At 48.2% G+C, this 20,000-nt stretch overlaps 1 protein-coding gene across 15 annotated transcripts in view; it reads left to right on the top strand.

Moving 5' to 3' along the window:
• The window catches only part of nav2a (neuron navigator 2a), a 200,949-nt gene that overhangs the window by 173,698 nt on the left and 7,251 nt on the right, over nt 1-20,000 (top strand). For 12 of the 15 annotated variants that reach the window (XM_035628020.2, XM_035628024.2, XM_035628015.2 and 9 more), the window contains 14 exons: nt 1,521-1,839; nt 2,539-3,238; nt 4,328-4,550; nt 5,856-6,154; nt 7,358-7,423; nt 8,209-8,253; nt 8,747-8,907; nt 9,358-9,540; nt 12,492-12,544; nt 15,074-15,097; nt 15,451-15,525; nt 18,431-18,514; nt 18,640-18,763; nt 19,496-19,746. In XM_035628020.2, coding sequence (XP_035483913.2) covers nt 1,521-1,839; nt 2,539-3,238; nt 4,328-4,550; nt 5,856-6,154; nt 7,358-7,423; nt 8,209-8,253; nt 8,747-8,907; nt 9,358-9,540; nt 12,492-12,544; nt 15,074-15,097; nt 15,451-15,525; nt 18,431-18,514; nt 18,640-18,763; nt 19,496-19,746 — 2,607 coding nt within the window. The remainder of the gene's footprint in view (nt 1-1,520; nt 1,840-2,538; nt 3,239-4,327; nt 4,551-5,855; nt 6,155-7,357; nt 7,424-8,208; nt 8,254-8,746; nt 8,908-9,357; nt 9,541-12,491; nt 12,545-15,073; nt 15,098-15,450; nt 15,526-18,430; nt 18,515-18,639; nt 18,764-19,495; nt 19,747-20,000) is intronic. The other 3 variants (XM_035628018.2, XM_035628017.2, XM_035628019.2) reach the window with 3 other exon arrangements.

Genomic DNA, 20,000 nt, shown 5'->3' on the forward strand with positions numbered 1-20,000 from the left:
AAATGAGCTCACAGAACACGTCTGGGTCGCCGGCGAGGAATGTTTAATCATTTAACCATTTCAAAACAAGGCAAAAATGTTAAACTATATCCAGCCACTTAACAGTTTTTCTTCTTTCATATACTGTATCCTCACGGTCGTTCCTTCTCTTGGCCTCATTCCTCTGTAACGCCAGCGCGTCGCAGCATTCCTCTGCGTCCAGGGAAGAATGTGAGAGCGCGTCTGGGCGACACAGCTGTGAACTCTGGGAGCTGAGGCCCGTGTTGACTCGGGCCTCAGATCATTAAACACTGATTAGGAGCCGCCGCGGGTCGGGAAAGCTGATCGGAGAGACGATAATATTAAGTCAGCTGACTCACTCGGGCATGGCAATAACACACACACACACACACACACACACACTGTTTTGCGGTCAATGTGGAACCACATCGTCATGTGACGTGCGTCCGTTACCGCCGCGGAGGTCAAGGTGCCGGTGAAGGAACAAAGGCGTCTTCTTCTCCGACACGGCGCGGGTGAATGAAGTCGGCCTCCTCCGTCCGGCGGTAATAGCGCGCAGTCTGCGTTTTTCTCGTTGCCCCTGGCGACTGCGGAGTCGACTCAAAAGCGGCCCGTCAGCCCTTAAACAGCTGTAATTTACCGCGTTGGTTAAATGAAGGTTATGTTGAGCCGTAGCTCACAGAGACGTTCAGGAGGATGTGCAAGTGCGGCGGCGGCAAATTCGCCTTCAGTGTGTTTTTGTTTGACACATGATCTGAACTTTCAAAACTCGGGCTCAATCGGCTGCAGGGACCACGACTGTGAACGTGTCTGGAGTTTCAAAAGAAAAATACTTAAAGTGTCAAATTCTGCCCTGGCTAAATCCTGGAACAAGTATAAAGTAAATAAGACGGCGCCAGGTGAGACGATGTGAGACGACGCTTCTTCGAGGCCCGAGGGGCAAAAATAAAACGTCCTCTATTGTTTCCTCACTTGTTTTGATAAAAGAAAAATGAATATGGAGCCAAAGTGTTCAACCCTTTTTTTTTTTCCCCTTCTCCCTTTCATGCTGTCAAAATATCCATCTTAAATGTCTCTTTATGTCATTTATCATGTTGCTCATCACAACTTAGGAGGCAAAATAGTCCAATGTTTTCCCTCTGCGACCCCGAGAGCCTCAAATCCTGTAATTCGCCTCAAGTTCAATTCTGTTCCCCGCAAACACTCAGCGGAAGCGGCGCAGAAACATTCTTCTCTCGCATTTCACGTAACCAGGGGAGCTCCGTCTGCTCCGTCTGCTCCGTCTGCGCGGGCACCGATGCGGTCAAACAGCTTCCCGACAAATTGCTTAGGTGACGGTGGCACGGACTGCCGGTGGGATTACCCAGCGTGATGGCTGTGGTCGTAAAATGGAGTGGTTTTTAGAGCCACTTGGCAAATTCTCACAAAAGACGCTTTCTTCGGCAGTCGTAAATAGTTCTGACATACCGTGTGTGTGTGTGTGTGTGTGTGTGTGTGTGTGTGTGTGTGTGTGTTCCCAGCCTGTGACGGATGCAGAGAAGCATTCGGCCTCCGCGGCGCTGCACCAGGCCTGGTCGGCGGACGAGGTGAAGAGGCCGGACGGCGGGTCAGACGGCGGGGTCAGGATGGAGCCGGGCTCCAAGTGGAGCCGGCGGAACCCCTCGGACGTCTCCGACGAGTCCGACAAGGGCGGCTCGGGCAGGAAGACCCCGTCCGTGTCGCACACGGGCTCCTGGAGGCGAGGCATGAGCACTCAGGTCGGGGTGACGTCCCCCCGGACCAAGAGCACCAGCAGCTCGGGCTCAACGGGCTCCGTCGGCCTCAAGACTCACAGCTCAGGTAACACTAGTAATAGCAATAGCTTCCTCTGTCTTCTGACTTCATGAATTGAATTCCAGAAATTGAATTTATTGATGCAGTTCACCAACATTGCTTATTCAGTTGTCGTACAGCTGCAACTTCTTCTGAAAACAACCTGAAGGAAAATATATTTTGATCAGGTTCCAGCGTTGATTTTCATGGTTTCATTTCGTTTAAAAGATTTAATTAAAAGTTCAAATGCATTAGTCTCAGGTCAAGTTTATTAATAAAGCCGAGTCGACTTAAGTGCTGTACAAAAAAAAAAAGAAGAGAAAAACAACAATAGAACAAAATAAAGATAAAATGGAAACAAAAGGCAAAAAGTGAATAGAAACAATTTAAGGATACTCAAAATCATAAGTGTTTAATATGTCTATGGAACAAGAACACGTACTGTAATCACCTTCGCCAGGGAGGTTATGTTTTCATAAGCAGTTGTGTGGTTAGTTAGCAGGATTACGCACAAGCTACGGAAAATCTGGAGCGGATCCAGGATTTTTTGGGGTTTTTCCCTTTCTTCAACATGGTTAGATATGGCATTCGTCTTGGCCCCTCTAGTTGTAAGTGGTAAACTGTTGTTGAGGCTAAGCTCTCAGATGGACGGGGAAACAATGCTCCTTGTAATCTAAAGCACTCGCTCACTCGCCCCGTCGACGTCTCTTCCCCTTTGTCCTGCAGGTAAGACGGACGACGTCAAGGTGTCGGAGAAGGGTCGCGTCTCCCCCCGTCCTAACGGCCTCCACCGCTCGCCGTCGGACGCCGGGCGCAGCAGCGGCGACGAGGCCAAGAAGCACTCCATCTCCGGCGGCCGCGCGTCCACGGCGAATGCCCTCACGCACACCGTGTCGGACCCCCACTCCCAGGCGCACACGCTCGCCCAGCGCACCCCGACCAGCACCTTCGGCTTCAAGAAGCAGGGCATGGTAACCATGGTGACGGCCAGCGGTGCCACCATCACCAGCGGCTCAGCCACCCTGGGGAAGATGCCCAAATCTGGAGCGCGCTCGCTGGCGGGAGGCCTGAAGGCCAGCGGGCAGGACGGCGGCTCGGCGCTGGGTCACCACGACGACGGCTTCCTCCCCATGAGCGCCCGCTCCACGCTGCAGTACCGCAGCCTGCCGAGGCCGAGCCGCTCGGGGGCGGCCGCCCGCAACGGGAACCGCTCCTCCACCAGCAGCATCGAGGCCGCCGTGCTCTCCGTCACGTCGCACGGCAAAAACTCCATGAGCATCGCCAAGGCCAACGGCCTGGGGGGGATCCTGGCCAATCAGACGGATCGGGAGAAGGGCGTCTCCGAGATCGACAACCTGAGGGGCGGGGGAGCGGCGACCGTGCCGATGACGGGTAGACAGCAGGTTTCCTCGCCTACACTACGCAGGTGAGCACAGACACACACACACACACACACACACACACACACACAATCTTACAGAACAGAACATTGTTTGTGTTGTCAGTAATCTTGCAGACGCAGTGACGGCCAACTGATGAGCCACACTTACTGGGGGCTCTCCTGTACGGGCTTGACTTTACCCACACACAACACACACACACACACAATACACACTCACACACACTCACACACACATTAGACCATTTTAAAAGACAGTAATCATGAAGTCACAGTAAATAATAAGCAGCGGTGAGTAAGGAATCACACGTGTGGGCTTGTTACACACACACACACACACACGGTCTGTGAGTTTAAATCGGGCCATTGTGAACGCAGGCCTTGAGCTGGGCTGATCAGTTGCCAAGCCTCAGCCTTGGGGGTGCGGGGGGGGGGGGTTGGCGCAGGGTAACGGGAGCTGAGTCTTACCTCAGCGTTCTGCCCTCATTAATGCGAGGGAGTGATAATAACTCTTCAAAGAGGCCTTGTGCTGCCATTATCGCCCCCACCGCAGCTCCAGACATCGCAGCCTGTCATTTCACTCCTTAACGCAGGATTAGCAGAGAACCAGAACTCTCTCTCTCTCTGTTTGTGTGTGTGTGTGTGTGTGTGTGTGTGTGTGTGTGTGTGTGTGGTCACATCTGAGCTCTGACTACAGGCCCCACGACTGTCTGTCTTGAGACTAAAGAATAATAATGGCAGAACTGTCCAGTTCTTTGATGCGGAACAGCCATGAATATTTATATTATCCATCGCCGCCGCCCCCCCCCCGAGGATGATTCCCTCCCTCTCCCCTCCACCTTTCTTTTTTGCAAGAAAATATTGCTTCAAGCTTCTTCAAAAAACAGTAATTAATGAGCTGTTACTTTAACATCACACATTCCCCTCAAAGGTCACATGACAAAGACGTATTGAAATCCTTATGGTCCTCAAATAAACATTCTCCTTCTGGTAAACATTAAAACATAATTACATGTAATGTAATTTAGTGACATTTTTAATTTAGTCCATTGGTCCCAAGTGGGAGATCATGCATCTGAACCTTTTTTCCCTCTCTTGATTGTTTGTCTCCGACAGGTTGTTCGGCGGGAAGCCCGGTAAACAGGCGCCGGTCACCACGGCGGAAAACATGAAGAACTCCACCGTCATCTCCAACCCGCACGCCACCATGAACCACGTGGCCACGGTGCTGGAGTCCCCCGACGGAGGGGGGCTGGGGGCCGGCGACAGCGAGACCGGCAGCCCCCTGTTCGGAGGCCGGCCGCTGGGATCGGGGACGGGGACGCTGGGCAGCGAGCAGGTGAGCCGGGGAAGAACTCCTTTCCTTCTTACTGTACACGTTGGGAACACAGACACTCGAGTGAGTTGCATGATGAAGTTTTATCGTACACGATGTGGAGTTGTAGAAAGCGCAGTCCAAAGAAAACGGTGACTCTTGTTCTTTTAGATTCATAAATGTATAATTCTAGCTTTCCTTAAAAACCACCGGAGTAGCATTAAGGTTTGTTTTTAGAAATGACGCTTATTCATGTATTACGCTGTTTATTTTTAGATTTTACAGTCTCCAGCTACAGCACCCACCGAGCCACTACACAGCGTGAAAGCATTTTGGTCAAAGTTTATTTTGGAGTCAGATTTGAGTTATTTCTGACGGCGCTGTGACGATGTCGGGAAAGAAATGTCGCACAGACGCCTGTGGTGCCCAGAGGATGAATCGTAAAAACAACTTTCACGTCGCATTACGTGTATTTCAACGCCTCACCGCACCTACCGCAGTAGAAACTCCGATCTTCAGAGCGTCGTCTTCTTTTCACTCGTCGGACAGATTCGCGGTTTGCGGTGGACCGTCACTCGACGCAGCTGTCAAACCACCAGGTTCAGTTTGGTTTGAGGATTAGAAACGTTTATGTGCCTCTGAGCTCGGTGGTGATGAGTAAGTCCTGTACGTGCATGTGTCCAGGATGTGGGAGTGTGTTTGTAGAGCTAATGGAAAAAGGCTTTGGCGGAGACACAAAGAAGGATTGTTCTTTTCCCGACTTCTGCGTTCAGCTAAAGCTCTCATTAGTAGTTTAGTTTAGTTTGATGGAAGTGCCCTTGTTTGATTAACTGAAGCCTACTGCACATATTGCGGCAGAAGAAGAAAAAGCGTGAGCATGCTCAGTCATGAACTCCCCGTCAAGTTTTCACATGACTCATATCGAGCTGGTTATGAATCGTCAGGTGACACACAGGTTATTGTTTTTTTCCAAAACGGCAGTCGCGTCTATACAAACAGTCTGAATGAGTTCAAAAGACTGAATAGGCAAGTTTGTTTAAAGCATATATACCATCAACTAAAATTTTAAAAGAATATATTTGATTTGATAATTGTTTTCTCAATTAATTATAGGATCTGTTTGAAGTCAGAAATTATAATTTCACTCAACTTAATATCCCTTCACTTTTTGTTTTGTTCGACCAACTGTCTGAAATTTAATTTACATTATCAATAAGCAGAAAATCTCCACCTATAAGAGATAAATTATGATTTTGTGAATCATTATTTGCGCTCCAGAATCTGTTTTTTTCGGATTTCCCCACATCCTCTCCATCCCACTTGCCACAGGCCTCCAGTCCCTGCTCGGTCTACTCCTCCACCGGCCCGTCCAACAGCCTCACATGGGGCACCACCTTCAGCGGCTCCTCTGCCCAGAGCAGGGAGGGCACGCTGGGCGGGCACGGCGGGCCGGGCAGCATGGGCTTCCCCTCCGTCAGCAGCATGCACACCAGCAGCGAGTCCATCGACATGAGCCTGGGGAGCGCCGGAGGCGGCGGCGGCGGCGGCCATGGCCACGGGACCCACAAGGAGGACACCCTGTCCGCTCTGGGCCGCGCCGGCAGCGTCAAGACGGGCATGTCAGAGAGGTGAGGACACACAAAAATCTGAATTTTTAATAACGTCTCATCGTCCAGTATTAGCATCTTTCCTTCATTACTGTGGAACACAAGAATCTTCGTACTTTACACACTATCTGATGCCTACTATCTGTGAGTATATTTACTGGAAGTACTGTACCTGAAGTAAAACTCTTGTTTATTACAGCTTGTACAACTTGGGTATTTTTCTAATTTTTGGCGATAATTCCTGTATGCAGTTGCATTTATTACGTTATAACTTGCTACTTGCAACTACTGTGGACAATCCCACCAGTTGAGGAAAGTCATGAACTTAGCAAACTACTGTACCACATTATTATCCTACATCTATCTGAAGTTAACTAAACGTATGTAACATTAGACACGAGGCCGAGTTAGACTGTAGCAGCAAATGAGTTGAGCTTTTCACATATAAAATACTGAATATTTCTGATAATATTGTAATATAAATATTTACTCTTTCAGAAGTGACATAGTGTTTCTTTAATACTTAATTTATTGAATTTCAGAGGTTGTGAAGTGTTTAAAAACATTTAAATGCATCTCATACAGTAAGTTCATGTGTCATTTATAATAATAAACTACAGTAGAATATACTGTATGTACAATATAATGCTTTGAAACTTTAACTTTTCATCCCTGAGGATTATGTCAGTGATTAAACTCATGAACGCCAGAAGCTTTTGATATTGATATCTCCTCTGAAGTTAATTCCTCTTCCATCACATCCCGTGTTGTAAAATCCTGCCCATTATTTTCTTTGTGAGAATCCAGAGTGGTGGTGATGCACCAAGCGTCCGTCACGGCGTCACGACGAGGTGTCGCCTCTTGTTTGCCCCTTATTTTTTTCTGTCTGCGCTCGGGCAACAGAAACAAAATCCCGTCCTCGGCCCATTATACAGTAATTGTGGTCATTGTGGGGCGGATTCCATCCTGACAGGTCGACTCTGTAACGTGACAGGAATGTCTCGGAGGAAACTTAATAGCGCGTGGAGCCGAGGCTCTCGGGGCTATGACATCGCCCCCGCTCGCCAAACTTCTTGTCATTGAACGCCATCGGCGAAGAGTCTCGCCAGTTGATTTCTGCTCTGATGGATTTTTCCCCGTCCGCTTTATGCATTCTCTAAAAACTGTCTCTCTCTGTGTGTCTGTTGTGCTGTTTTCTTTCCCCCTTCCCTGTTCCTCCATCAGTCCCCTGTCCTCCCCCTCCGCTAGCCCCATATTCAGCCGAAACACGCTGCCTCGGAAGCAGGACAGGTAAAAAGCGGACCTGTGTGCGGTGTCGGGCGTTCCCCCCTGTGGAGGTCTCCTACCGAGCCGCCGCCTGCTGCCGCACAGAGCAGCAGGGCAGAGAACCCGCGGGGGGGTGGGGTGGGGGGCGTTGGGCTGGTTGTGCTCGTGTCGTGTTGCTCTGTGTGGTAGTGTGTGGTCGTTCATTTTGTCTAGGAACCTCTGAGCTTCCTGTGTGAGTGGACATTTGTGTGAGAGTGCAAATGGGAGGTTGTCTCCGTCCGTGGGCCCCTCGGCGGTGTGTTTGGACTGTGCCATGCCGCCACCTTGTGGGAGAGTTCGTCGACGTGCAGATTTACCTGATAGCCTGAGAATAGGATGTTTGTTGTGGGATTTACGCTGCAAAAAAAAAAAAAAGGGGGGGCGATCTTGAGTGATGTTTTCTGCAGTTTCTGAGTAATTTTCAGTCATAGAAATTTTAATTATCACCCGTATCATAATAAATGGTAAACTGAAAGAATTGTATGCAATCATATGTCATCTTTCTTTTAATTCTGTCATATCGATGGCAGAAATTTAAATAAAGATAAATGTAAATAACGAATGAAGACAAAGATTAAATTGCAATTTTTTTTTTGCAGTGTTGACATTACGATGCACTAGAGTCTATAAGGGAAAATAGATTTTTGACGGTTGAACACATAATAATAATAATAATAATATCTAGATAGTCGTTGACAGATGCAGCCACATGTCTCCTTGCATCCTTGCCTCCTGTTTCCTTCCTCCTCTGAAGTGTTTCTCTCCCACAGCGGGCCACACTGTGGCAGAAACACTCTGCCTAAGAAAGGATTCAGGTACTAACTTCCCCTCCTGCCGGGACACGTTGCGCTCTCGTGCACACCGGTTCACCAAATGTGTCCTGTCCGTTCTCCCTTCTCTCTTCTCTTCCCGCATCTACATTCACTCGTGTGTCTCACGCTTCTGGAGTTTGTGTTCGCCTCGTTGGCACGTGTGTCGTCGTGTTGTTGAGGTTCCGTCGCTTTGTCGTCGTGCAGAGTCCTCGCTGTCGCTGGCTTGATTTCTAGGGGGATTGAATAAAAAATGGCTTCTTTTCCTGCTTTTGTCCGCCCCCCAGTTTCTCTGTTGCTCAGAATCAGTCTGTGTTGTAATTTCTGTCTTTTTTTAGCGTCTGATTCATCTGATCCCGGCAACTGTAAATCCCTCACCTCACTCACTGTCAAAAAAAAAAAAAATCAGAATCCAAATCATGTAATGCACACCAGCATCTCTCTTTTTCGTGTTTCTGTCCTCACTTGCGCCTTAACTTCGTCCGTGTGCTCCTCGTAGGTACGGCCCGTCCCCGCAGCTGCGAGGCCACGAGGAGGCCCGTGATTGGCTGCGCTCCTACTCCACCAGCGGGCTGCAGGAGTCGGCCAGCAACTCGCCGTTCTCCCCCGGCTCCAGCATCACCTCCCCCTCCGGCACTCGCTTCAACTTCGGGCAGCTCGGTGCGTCCCGGCTAAAACTGCCTCCACGCGTCCGCTTAACCGGGCATTCATTTCGCTCTGTGCGACATGACGTCGAGCGAAGTTTGTGAAAACAAACTAAACTCATGATTGTCACATTTTTTTTGAACTAAAAACAACAATTAGGAGACGGTGGAGACTCTGCTGGATTTAACGTACGAGGCTCCAGTCATGAATTACTGTCTATGTTGTCATTGAATGGACAGAAAAGTGATCAATACATACATAATATGCCCCAAAAAACTTGGGTTATAGCCTCCCAAATATGAACATTTGCTACTTTTCTCTGTTTTGCATCATTACATTTGTACATCTTTTAGTTTTGGCCTCGTGTTCGCATTCAAACGAACACTTTGAGGGATAATACTTTCGTATTTGATGGCTGCCTTCTGACTTCTATAGTTAAGAATTTCCCCGTCCCCACTTCCACAGCCTCCAGCCCGACCTCAGCCGCTCAGATCAACCTCGCCGGCCTGCGCAACAACAGCCTGACCAATCAGGACGTCGCCTTCGACCCGTGCGGCGACAGTCGCCTGAGGAACTCGTGCATGTCGCTGGACGAGAAGACTCGCACCATGAGCCGCTCGGGCTCCTTCAGGGACGGCTTCGAGGAAGGTAAGAGCGGCGACGTTCGGCGGCTCTGTGATTAGGGCCCTAATCCTTTTCCGAGGACCTGCTTTGCCCCCCCCCCCCGTCGCTCTGTGACTCCCCTCCCTTATTCCACATCCCCACGCCAGAAGAATCATTACTCCGTTTGTTTAGGGAGCATTAGGGCGGATTACGACCGCCCCTCGAGGAAAAGCCCCTCTATCCCCTTAGAAATACATAATCAGCTTTGGTGTGTGGCCTTTTTTTTCTTTTCTTCATAAGCTCGTTTATTGGGAAAAATTACCCAGCGGTGCTTTTTCCCAGCAGCTCAGATGCATAGAAACACAAAGTTTGGGACAGAGAGCCTTAAATACATCAATCATGTTTTAAAAAGCAAAAGTATACCGTATTAACCATTAAACCACAGCATAATACAGCAGATTTGCAAATAAAGTTCATACGTTTGACTATTTTCTGAGAGCGCGATTCCATCTCGCTCCTGAATCCAACCAATTTTTCCAGATTGTCCAAAAAAAGGCGTTTTGGAAAATGTGATCAATCAAGAGACTGGAGCAGAAAATAAACTCACAGATGGAAAAATCGCAAACTGATTTCCCCGCCTGAGTGTGAGAGGATCCAGAGGCAGCGGGAGCTGAACAGATGAGCAACACGACAGACGTTCAGAGTCAGAGATCGGTGTCACGGAGCCTCAGGGGAAGCAGCTGCCTTCAGGTTCTTTAGGAGAACCTGGGAGATCCAGACTCTTTCTCCTTCACCATCAGTCCAGACCAGATGTGAACATTGATCTGCACGTCTCTGTTTGAAGCATCTTCCGAACTGGAGGGTCAAACCTCAGTTCCTAGTTTATAAGACGCGTGTTGCAAATGTCATATTTCACAGCTTAACGACGCCATTGATATTCGTAAGTTCATTCAAGTCGAGAAATGTCACGTTTCCATAACAGCCACCAGTGTTTCCCCGTGTTAAATTTCTGAAGCGAACGCACATTATGGCACACAGCGCAGCTTGTTTGTCCAATTATGTTTAGTAAAGTTAATCATGTCGTCATAGAGAAATACTTCGAGGGAGATTTGTCCCGAGGAAACGTCTGTTGAGCTTCGACTGGAATTATGAATCGCGCTTTCATTCTAATGCACAGGCAGCACACGCCAAACGCACATGCACAATAATACAGACTCAAACTTATCATTATCACCCCCTCCCCCTCCTCCCCCCCTCTGTGGCCCAGTTACATCCGTCTCGCTCGCTCCTCCAGCTCCATGAGTCTCTTCCCTTTCAGTCGAGGAGATAATTACAGGGATCACAGTGAGAGGCGTGAGAGAGGTGCTGACACACAAGAAACCTCCATCGTTACTTTCTCTCTCTCTGTCTCTCTCTGTGTGTGTGTGTGTGTGTGTGTGTGTGTGTGGGATCGCGGCGGGACATGTCACCCGCGTACGTCGCCCAGGTGTAGAGTTACCCGGTGCGTTGGGAGATTGACAGGACAAAAGTCCCGTCCTCCACCCGACACTTTGTCAGACCTGTCCTGATTGAGAGCAACGCCGCGACCCGCTGCCACGTCATACCCTCCCCGCGGAGCCTCCCACCCCCACTCACCTTTGTGTGTGTGTGTGTGTGTGTGTGTGTGTGTGTGTGTGTGTGTGTGTGTGTTCGCCCACAACCTCCCCTCACGTCTGCGCAATCCATGTTTCCCGAAAAGACACGATGAGGTCGATGAAGTCAACCTCAGAGGAGATTGACCGTGTTTACTTTACTTTACTTTTCCATCCTCGGCACGATGAGCATCGTTGAAGAGGCCGTGGATCTTTGTCCTGCATTATAATCTCACACAGTATGAAGACGAAATGACCCGTACAGAAAATTGATGATGTAATAAAAAGATATATCATGAGACAATGGTAAAAAAAAAATGGAAAAATGGAATCATCACTGTGATGAAAATCACAATGTGTACATGTTGTGCAGAATTTTTCAGTTTTTAATATCCTGACAGTTTTGTCAAGATTATACACAACCGAATAATACAAAAAAGAGATAGTATGAAAGTACAGATGATGAATGTCAACTCACAAATGGCAACATGTGAACTTCACTTCAATTAAAACGTCAAAAAACACCACAAACTGGAAAAAAGTGGTACGTTACCAGGGAATCAGCAACAGCAAGCGACTGAATTCAAAAAGCACAACCCATGTTCGATGACAGCTGTGACTGAGCGGAAAAAGATCACATGAGTCTGATTATTTGTGATTACTGTCGACACCGCTCAGGAAGAAAACAAAAGTAATCTCTCGGGGAAAAAAGTGTCACATTCAAAATATATTAAATTATGATATATTATATACATATTTTCAGTTCCAGGGCTTTCTCTCTCTCGATTCAATCTGTTCATCATCTTCCTCGTCATGTTCTCTTCCCTCACGTCAAACCAGTTCAGTTCACCGTCTTTAGTCTGGTTACTAACTAAGATCTAGAGCTCTCCTCCTCTTCATGTGGCTCCCTGTCGTCTAGACCGCATCAAAATAGAAAAAGTGAGTCTCTGGGTATCTTTTTTTAACGTGGCGTCCGCTGCCTGTGAGGCAAGCGAGAGGAGCGGACGCGCTGCGATCGGCCCGACCCCCCTCGGCGGCGGGTTGATGACTCCGCGCCGCATGATCCTGATCCTTCCTGATCTGCTCCCGGGGCAGCGAACAACAGAGCTGGCGCTGTGTCCCCGGGGCCTCTGATGTAAGATTAGCGGCTGACTCACTAGCAGCGGGAGTAGTTCTCCGGCTGTGCCGGCGGTTGCGCCACGATTCCGAAGGTGTTCCCACCTTTGCGGCTGCGGGCGCTGCGGGCGGCGGGCGGCCGGGGGGGTGTAGGCGAGGGAGGGGTCGTCGTGACGACGATGCTTGGGATCCTGTTGTATGCGCTGGTTTACTTTCTAATCCCCACTTTTGCCTTTCTGTCTCCCGCAGTCCACGGATCGTCTCTGTCTCTGGTCTCCAGCACCTCCTCCATCTACTCCACGGTGAGTTCACCAAATCCAGACAAAGCAGAAATATACAGACACAGCTCAGGTAGTTTGATGTCATGTACCTACTGTATTAGGCGAGGAGCATGCAAAACAGAATATGAATGATCCACATACAGCTGACAACACGTCATGACCACATAATGTGCTATGTACTGTATCTGGTGCTGAAGTGGGCCGAGCGGTTTACAGCACGTGACACACGGCCGCATTGTCCACGGTTCGATTCCGGCTGCACGTCATACCCTTCTCTCTCTACAATGCCCCAAAATACATATTTTTTTCAATGATCTTGTTCAGGAGATATATGTAGGTCACAACCTTTCGGAAAGACACATTTATGGGATGTATAAAATGTTCTGCTTCTCGGAGCTTCCTGGTGGCAAAATAGATCGGGGAACCGAAAACACGGGATCTTTGCCGTACATCATGTTTCCTTTTACTTTGTAGTAAAGTTAAAAGTGACTCAAACTTTCTTAAACTCAAATATCAATATTGGTGTCAGGTGTCTACAATTCAACACCATGCAAGTGTTCCAGCAATAGAACACCGTCAGAATCAACTTCACACATTTGTAAAACATCAGTCTGAGCAGCAGAAAAAAAAAAAACAAGGCTCAGTAAAATTATAACCCTTGAAATGTGTTTGTCATAAACAGCCTCTCAGAGATATTCTGTCATCTTACCGGCGACATTCCGTTATGACACATTGTTCCAGTTGACTACAGAGTTCATGTAAATGCCAGAGAGGCCGGTTTTATGCTTCTGCCTGAGGAATTATGAAATATTGAGCACTGTTGGCAAATACGCCGTTACACATTTACCTCCTAATCCATTCAGATATGTGACTCAAACACCCACACACACACACACACACACACACACAGAGGCAGGCTCACATGTGTGGACCGCAGCCAGTCAGAGCGAAGCTCCTCCCCCCTCCCTGTGGGCTGGTTCACTCACCTGGGCAGGTGTAGCATGAGAAATCTCTCAGACACCGGATCCCTGCTCGGCACCGTGCTGCGTCCTCCAGGAGTCAGAGAGTCAGAGAGTCGAGAGGTTTGGAATCAGGAGAGGTGAAAGGGAGCGGAGGTCAATATGATGGCGACTTTATCCCTGACGGGCACCGTCACGTCCTGGCAGCTAACGGTAGGGGAGGGGGGGGGTTGAAGATTCTGTTACAGTCAATTCAAAGGTATAATTACACAGAACATTTATATCTGCAGTTATTTATTACGTCTCCGTTTCTTTGTGAGTCAAATGTGAGGTGAAGGGGACATTGTCTGGCTGAAGCTGATGTCTGGAAAAAAGGAATCTAAAGTTTGGAAATTTCACATCAAAACCAAATTATATTTTAAAAGTCTGTTTTTGCAGGAGTTTGCATCAGAGTGAGATCTCTCTTGTTTTGTCTGCCGCTCCGTTTTTACGCGCGCGTGTGTGTGTGTGTGTGTGTGTGTGTGTGCGTGTGTGTGTGCGTGATTAACAGCTCTGATTGCGGTGTGTAGACCGTGTGCGTGTGTCTGTGTCTGTGTGTGTGTGTGTGTGTGTGTGTGTGTGTGGGTGTGTGTGGGTGTGTGTGGACAGATGCCACACGAGCGCACTGAGCTGTCGCACTGTTATAACAACGTGCGCGGACACATTCTGAAACCTGTTCTTGACGATTAGCGGTTGCCGGGTGGAACCACATGTAAAATGATTAATTGTCAGCTGTTTTCCCGCCTCGTTGCATCTGTCAACAAACACAAATGGCCGTGGTCAATCATCGTCGACAGTCGTGCGACCAATGAGCCGGACTCGTCAAAGTGAAAATGTGTCCAAAAGTAAAATCTCAGGCCGTGACATATTTGATTCTGCGCGTGTGTTTGAAGTCACAGATATGAACCAGCAGCACCCACAACGAGAGCTCTTCAACCAAATCTTCATATCTATACATTTTCACATGATAACTCTCCATTAAATCATCAAGTCTCTTCTCATCGCTTTAGACATTGTCTTCCAATCAATGGGGCCAATGTAGTACATTTTGGAATTATTACAAGCTGCTCAAACCGCTTCAGTCGGGTGAAGGGAAGGACCGTTTGCACATACAGTTGTTGAGTGCTGGGTGTCAAACTGTTTACATATAAATGTGGGTGTTGCATGTTGCTCCGCTTCGCAGCGGCAGCAGGGCGTGTTGGGTTCGTGCGAGCGTTTGTTTTGCGTACTCTCTTATGTATTTCTCCCTGCCCCGTCTTTCTCCGCTATTGTCCCGTGTGCAGTCTGTGGGGACAATGGGACACACACACACACACACACACACACACACACTGGGATATCTCGAGTGAAATGCCTCCGGGAGGAAAATCTCTGCTCCCCAGACGATCTCCTCCTTGGCTTATGAAAGCTCGTCTCCTCACGGCTAATAAATCACAGCAGCCCCGACCTCCGGCGGCTTGACCCCCGCTCGTCACTGTGTCCCGTAATGACGTTCTCCCCTTCTCTCTCTCTCTCTCTCTCTCTCTCCTGTGTGTTTGTTTGTCTGTTACAGAATGAGGAGAAGTCTCAGTCGGAGGTGAGTGTCCGTTCTGTTCCCTCCTCTATCGCTCAGCGGCCGGAGGCCTGTTGGGGCCTGTTGGAACACACTTGTCTCCAGTTACACGTGTCACTGACCCGGTAACAGGCTCTGGTTCCTCCGTGAACACCTGCGTTACACCCGAGCGTCGTCTCTTTTTTACGCATCTGCTGCGTTTCATCTCCTCGCCTCAACACACCGCTGCTCCGATTTGGAGCCTCCCTCATTTGTCACTGCACTGTTTTCATCGTCATTGCGCGCGCGCACGTGTGGTATTGAACACCTCCATGTGGCCCGTACGCTTTCATGTGCGGCGCTTTTTGATGTCGCGTCCCTCTCTCTCACGACTTCAGATCCGCAAACTGCGCCGGGAGCTGGACGCCTCCCAGGAGAAGGTTTCCGCCCTGACGACACAGCTGAGCGCCAACGTAAGTGAACGCGCACTCAAGACGCACGCGGACGCATACAATCCTGAACAATGCGCATTGTCTTCTTCAAGTGTTCATTGGGTTTTAAATCACGTACGTGGCCAATAAAAAAAACATATGTGGTGTTTTTTTGACAACCAAGGGCTTTGAAAAATATGCCAAATAAGAGATTTTCATTTGATTTATGAGGCGTGTCAGAGACAATTTCCCATCGATTCGTGATCGGAACATGTGTCTGGATCTGAAAATGTAATGTTCCTTTTTAAAGAAGTTTAAGTGCGAAGTTGAAAAACAGAAATACTGACAGAAAAGATCTGCGCCCTATAATGTAATTATTTTCAATAGTCTAAAATCAATATGCCGTAACCTGAAGCAAACGTACGTTTGGTGATATTTGGCACGTGTTTCTCACAAACACAAAATCCTAAGATATACAGATATTGAATGCAGATCGCTCCCGACGAGCACGCTACCCGCAGGAGGTGTAATTCCATATCTGGCAGAACCATCAGAAAAATAGTCTCTGTAAGTGTCTCCAGACACGATCCTCGTCTGGAGTCTCTCGCCACGCTCCGCTTGTAATCTGCCGGTCGGCGTCGGAGCACGCCGGCGCAGTTTATGAACTGCGGATTATCAGATATGATGGAAGGTGTCGGATTACGGCGGCGGGAGTCAAGTCTCGGCACAGAGCGGAGGGAGCTGAGGGCGGCTGTCCCAGATGTGGACCGGAGATTTACAGCTAATGACGCCTGGGTACAGGAAGGAAAGGCGTGGTGTTGAAAGAACAAACCAGATAGAGAACAGTGGGAGGTCAGAAGACGGGAGGGAGGGGGAGGGGGGAGGGGCTTTGTTTAAATATTTGATTACAAGCCGCAGACGGATGATGAATTACCTGAACACACCTCCACGCCCCCGAGGCCCAGAATCCAAGAACATGTTCTGCTGCAAGAAACGCCACGAGTTGAAACACACTTCAGTCAGCACCTCATTCAACACACACACACACGCACACACACGCACGCACACACACACTCTTCCTGCAGGCATCCGCAGATCATTTATATATTTGTCAGCGAACACAGTACAGTGGAAGGATTAATGTGCTCACGCTTGTTTCACTGGTGAGTTTAAAGTCTTCAAATCTTTTTGAATTCTTACCTGTTGTTTATTCAGTCATGTGCACGTTAAACACAAACACAAGTTTCATCCATATTTTCTTTCGACGTGTGCGGCTTATCTTCCTTTGTCGTCGTGTTCCGTCTGACAAAAACTGCCAAGTTGATGCGTTTCCCCCTGATTCCCACCGACCCACAGCAGCCGGCAGTCGATTTATTCTTCCACCGTCTCGGGGCCAGAAATCTGTCAAATCAACTTAGAATATGAAAGGAAAAAAAATCACCCAAACTGTGAGATTGACCGCCGGCATTTCTTTTTACGGTTTGGATGATTTACATACAGTGATTTAAGTTCAAATGTAAATCATTTTTATTTAGAGGAAAGTGGAAGGAAGGTTTGCAGGGTTGACATATTTACATTTCATACATACAGTAAGCAATAAGATTTAGTTTTTAATACTTTGTGCTTGAAATTAGTTTGTGGATAAGTTAAAATCAATATCATATTTGAATTATTTGGAAGTACCTTACTATGACCGTGGCTTCCTGCTGTCGTCTTATTGTCCTTCTGCTGCATACATTTAGCATGTATCATTTACTTTTTATGATCCTGTATTATTCATATGAAACATTTGGGAAAATGTGCCGCACTAAATGAACTGTACTTACTTTGTTACTGTGCAACTTTAAGGATCTGGGTGGTAACCTGGTCACGGAACTACACCGTGACCCCTGACCCTTTCTCAATTTTTGATAACTGGTTGATTGTTATATACTGATTATCATTTTGTGTGTGTGTGGGGTAAACCGTTCAAGTTCACAGAGCTGGATCGTTAGTGTCAAGCCGAGGCTTCATTCATTATGGAAACGTACAATGAGCTCATGTTGTCACCGGGGCCGTTCTGGCCCCTCAGCATGAATGAATGAATGAATGAATGAAGGGATCTGGCTCCGAGGGACGCTTTTTGGTAAAAAGATGATGTAACGGTTTTGGCCGCCGAGTCGTGTTTGTAGTGTGAGAACAGCGGATAATGGTTCATCACAGGGGCTTCATTATTTCCCAGGATTGTTCGGGTTTAGGTCATGTTGTCATTTTGGCATGAAGATTAAAAAAAGACTGATGTCATGTTTCGGGCTCGGGTGTTTTTTTTTCCACAGCCCACTTGATCGGATGCAAGTCGGCAGTTTGCGTTCATCAGTTATCACAGCTCCGCGGAGAAGTCTTCGCTCCCCCGTGTTCTTCCCTTAAGAAACACTTCCCACAGTCATTTGCTCATCAGTAATCCCGTGAGCTCTCTGTTGGAAGCCTCAGCCGTGCTGTCGGGGAACAAGGCTCAGGTTCGGGTCCCGTCCGTGTGGACGCGTCTGTAGAGGAGGTTCACCGGAAAACCTCTTGAATGAGGTTTCGTCTTCACTCCTCTCAGTCACAATTATCAAAAAAAATCCAAGCCAAAATTTGACAGATGATTAGTTTTTTGATAACTGATTTGGAGAATTAGCGTTGCTGTAGCCACGATTCTATTTTCCGTGGTGTACGCTCCATTTGCCGGTGAGACATTTGGAGTTTAAGACTTTAAATCTTGGTTTTCGTTCCCGCCCAAGTCGTCGCTCGCTGTGGGAACTGCTGGATTTCTCTCTCTGTAGTCTCGTAAAGTCCCGATCTTACGGCGCCATTTGCCTTGAGATAATGTAAGGTGTGATTTTTTGTGTGGTACAAATTGAACTGCTGACGTTGGAACAGTGTTGGATGAAGGTGCACGTTAACTCAAACCGTGTTGGTCTCTCCGCAGGCTCACCTGGTGGCAGCGTTCGAACAGAGTCTGGGCAACATGACCATCCGACTGAAGAGTCTCACCTTGACCGCAGAGCAGAAGGTGAATACACCAGCTGCTGTTGTTTGATTCTTTATCTATATAAGTGCGCACCCAGACCCGCGGCAGTCGCCCTCGATCCCCTCGTGCTCTCCTCTCTCTCTCTCTCTCCCTCCGTCCGTGTGCAGGACTCTGAGCTGAACGAGTTGAGGAAGACCATCGAGCTGCTGAAGAAGCAGAACCTCGTTGCTCAGGCCGCCATCAACGGCGTCATCAACACACCGGAGCTCACGCACAAAGGGGACAGGACAGGTACCGACGAACGCCGTGCATGTGTCACAATGTCTTATTCTTTTAATTTGAATTTTAGAACTTGGGCTGCACGGTGGCGTAGTGGTTAGCACATCTGACTCGACCAACCGCGAGTCAGATTCACCCGTCAATCAACGCGCTTCACCCCGTTTTTTAATAGCCTCAAATAACGAATTAAACCAAACGTATCCGAAAAAATGAACACTTGAACAAACATCACTGTGATAAGATAAGAAACCGTCTTTGGTCAAAAATCTATTAACATTTTTTCAAATGTGTCCCATGTCTCGCTCACCAACCTGGAGGAGGCGGGGTTAATGACCTATACAGAAGCCAGCCACCGGGGGGGCGATCCAGATGTTTTGGCTTTACTTTCACTGCCATGTCGTCGAGCTTCATTTCCACTTTATGGAATAAGCACATACAAGAGGACCTTCTGCTCTTTAATGTGAACATCTAGAGGGCCATGATCAGACCCACTGCAACTTATCAATGAACTGCTTTAGGCAGCAGCAAAGCAAATGGACAACAAATGTTGAAACTCTCGTGGGATTGTTCGCACTTTCAAGCAGAACGATGCACTCTCCCCATTTGATAACACAGAACTAATAGAAAAACTGCCAAATTGTAGCTTGTTTTTCTGTAGTCAAAGAAAAAAACCTGTGTCATATCAACACTGACTGGTCTCGTGTTTGATATTTAATTAGTTCAACATGCATTTCCTCTTCTCAGCCGGCAGCAACGGCAGTCCACAGCAACACCACCACCAGCAGCAGCAGCATCAGCATCAGCAGCATCATCAGCATCAGCAGCATCAGCATCAGCATCAGCATCATCAGCAGCATCAGCAGCCGGACCTGCGCATCAGGAGGCAGCACTCCTCCGACAGCGTCAGCAGCGTCGCCAGCGCCACCAGTCACTCGAGTGTGGGCTCCAACATGGACGCCGACGCAAAGAACAAGAAGAAGAACAAGAAGAACTGGGTAAGATGAAATGAAAAAAATTGAGGAGTAAACCCCCCCCCGAAAAAAGGCAGCCTGGTCTCGTGTCGGTTTGTCGTTCAAGTCTTTGTCTCTTTGTCTTTTCGTGTGTGTGTGTGTGTGTGTGTGTGTGTGTGTGTGTGTTTTGGTTTCTGCCCCTTTCAGGCAACGTTCACAGGAGAAAAGGTGAAAACACTTGTTGAACATCAAGTAACCACCGATTTGTTGGTGTGCAGGTCACAAAAAGAAACAAGAAC

The sequence above is a fragment of the Scophthalmus maximus genome, chromosome 4, assembly GCF_022379125.1.
Source record: "Scophthalmus maximus strain ysfricsl-2021 chromosome 4, ASM2237912v1, whole genome shotgun sequence".
In the NCBI taxonomy this organism is placed as follows: Eukaryota; Metazoa; Chordata; class Actinopteri; order Pleuronectiformes; family Scophthalmidae; genus Scophthalmus; species Scophthalmus maximus.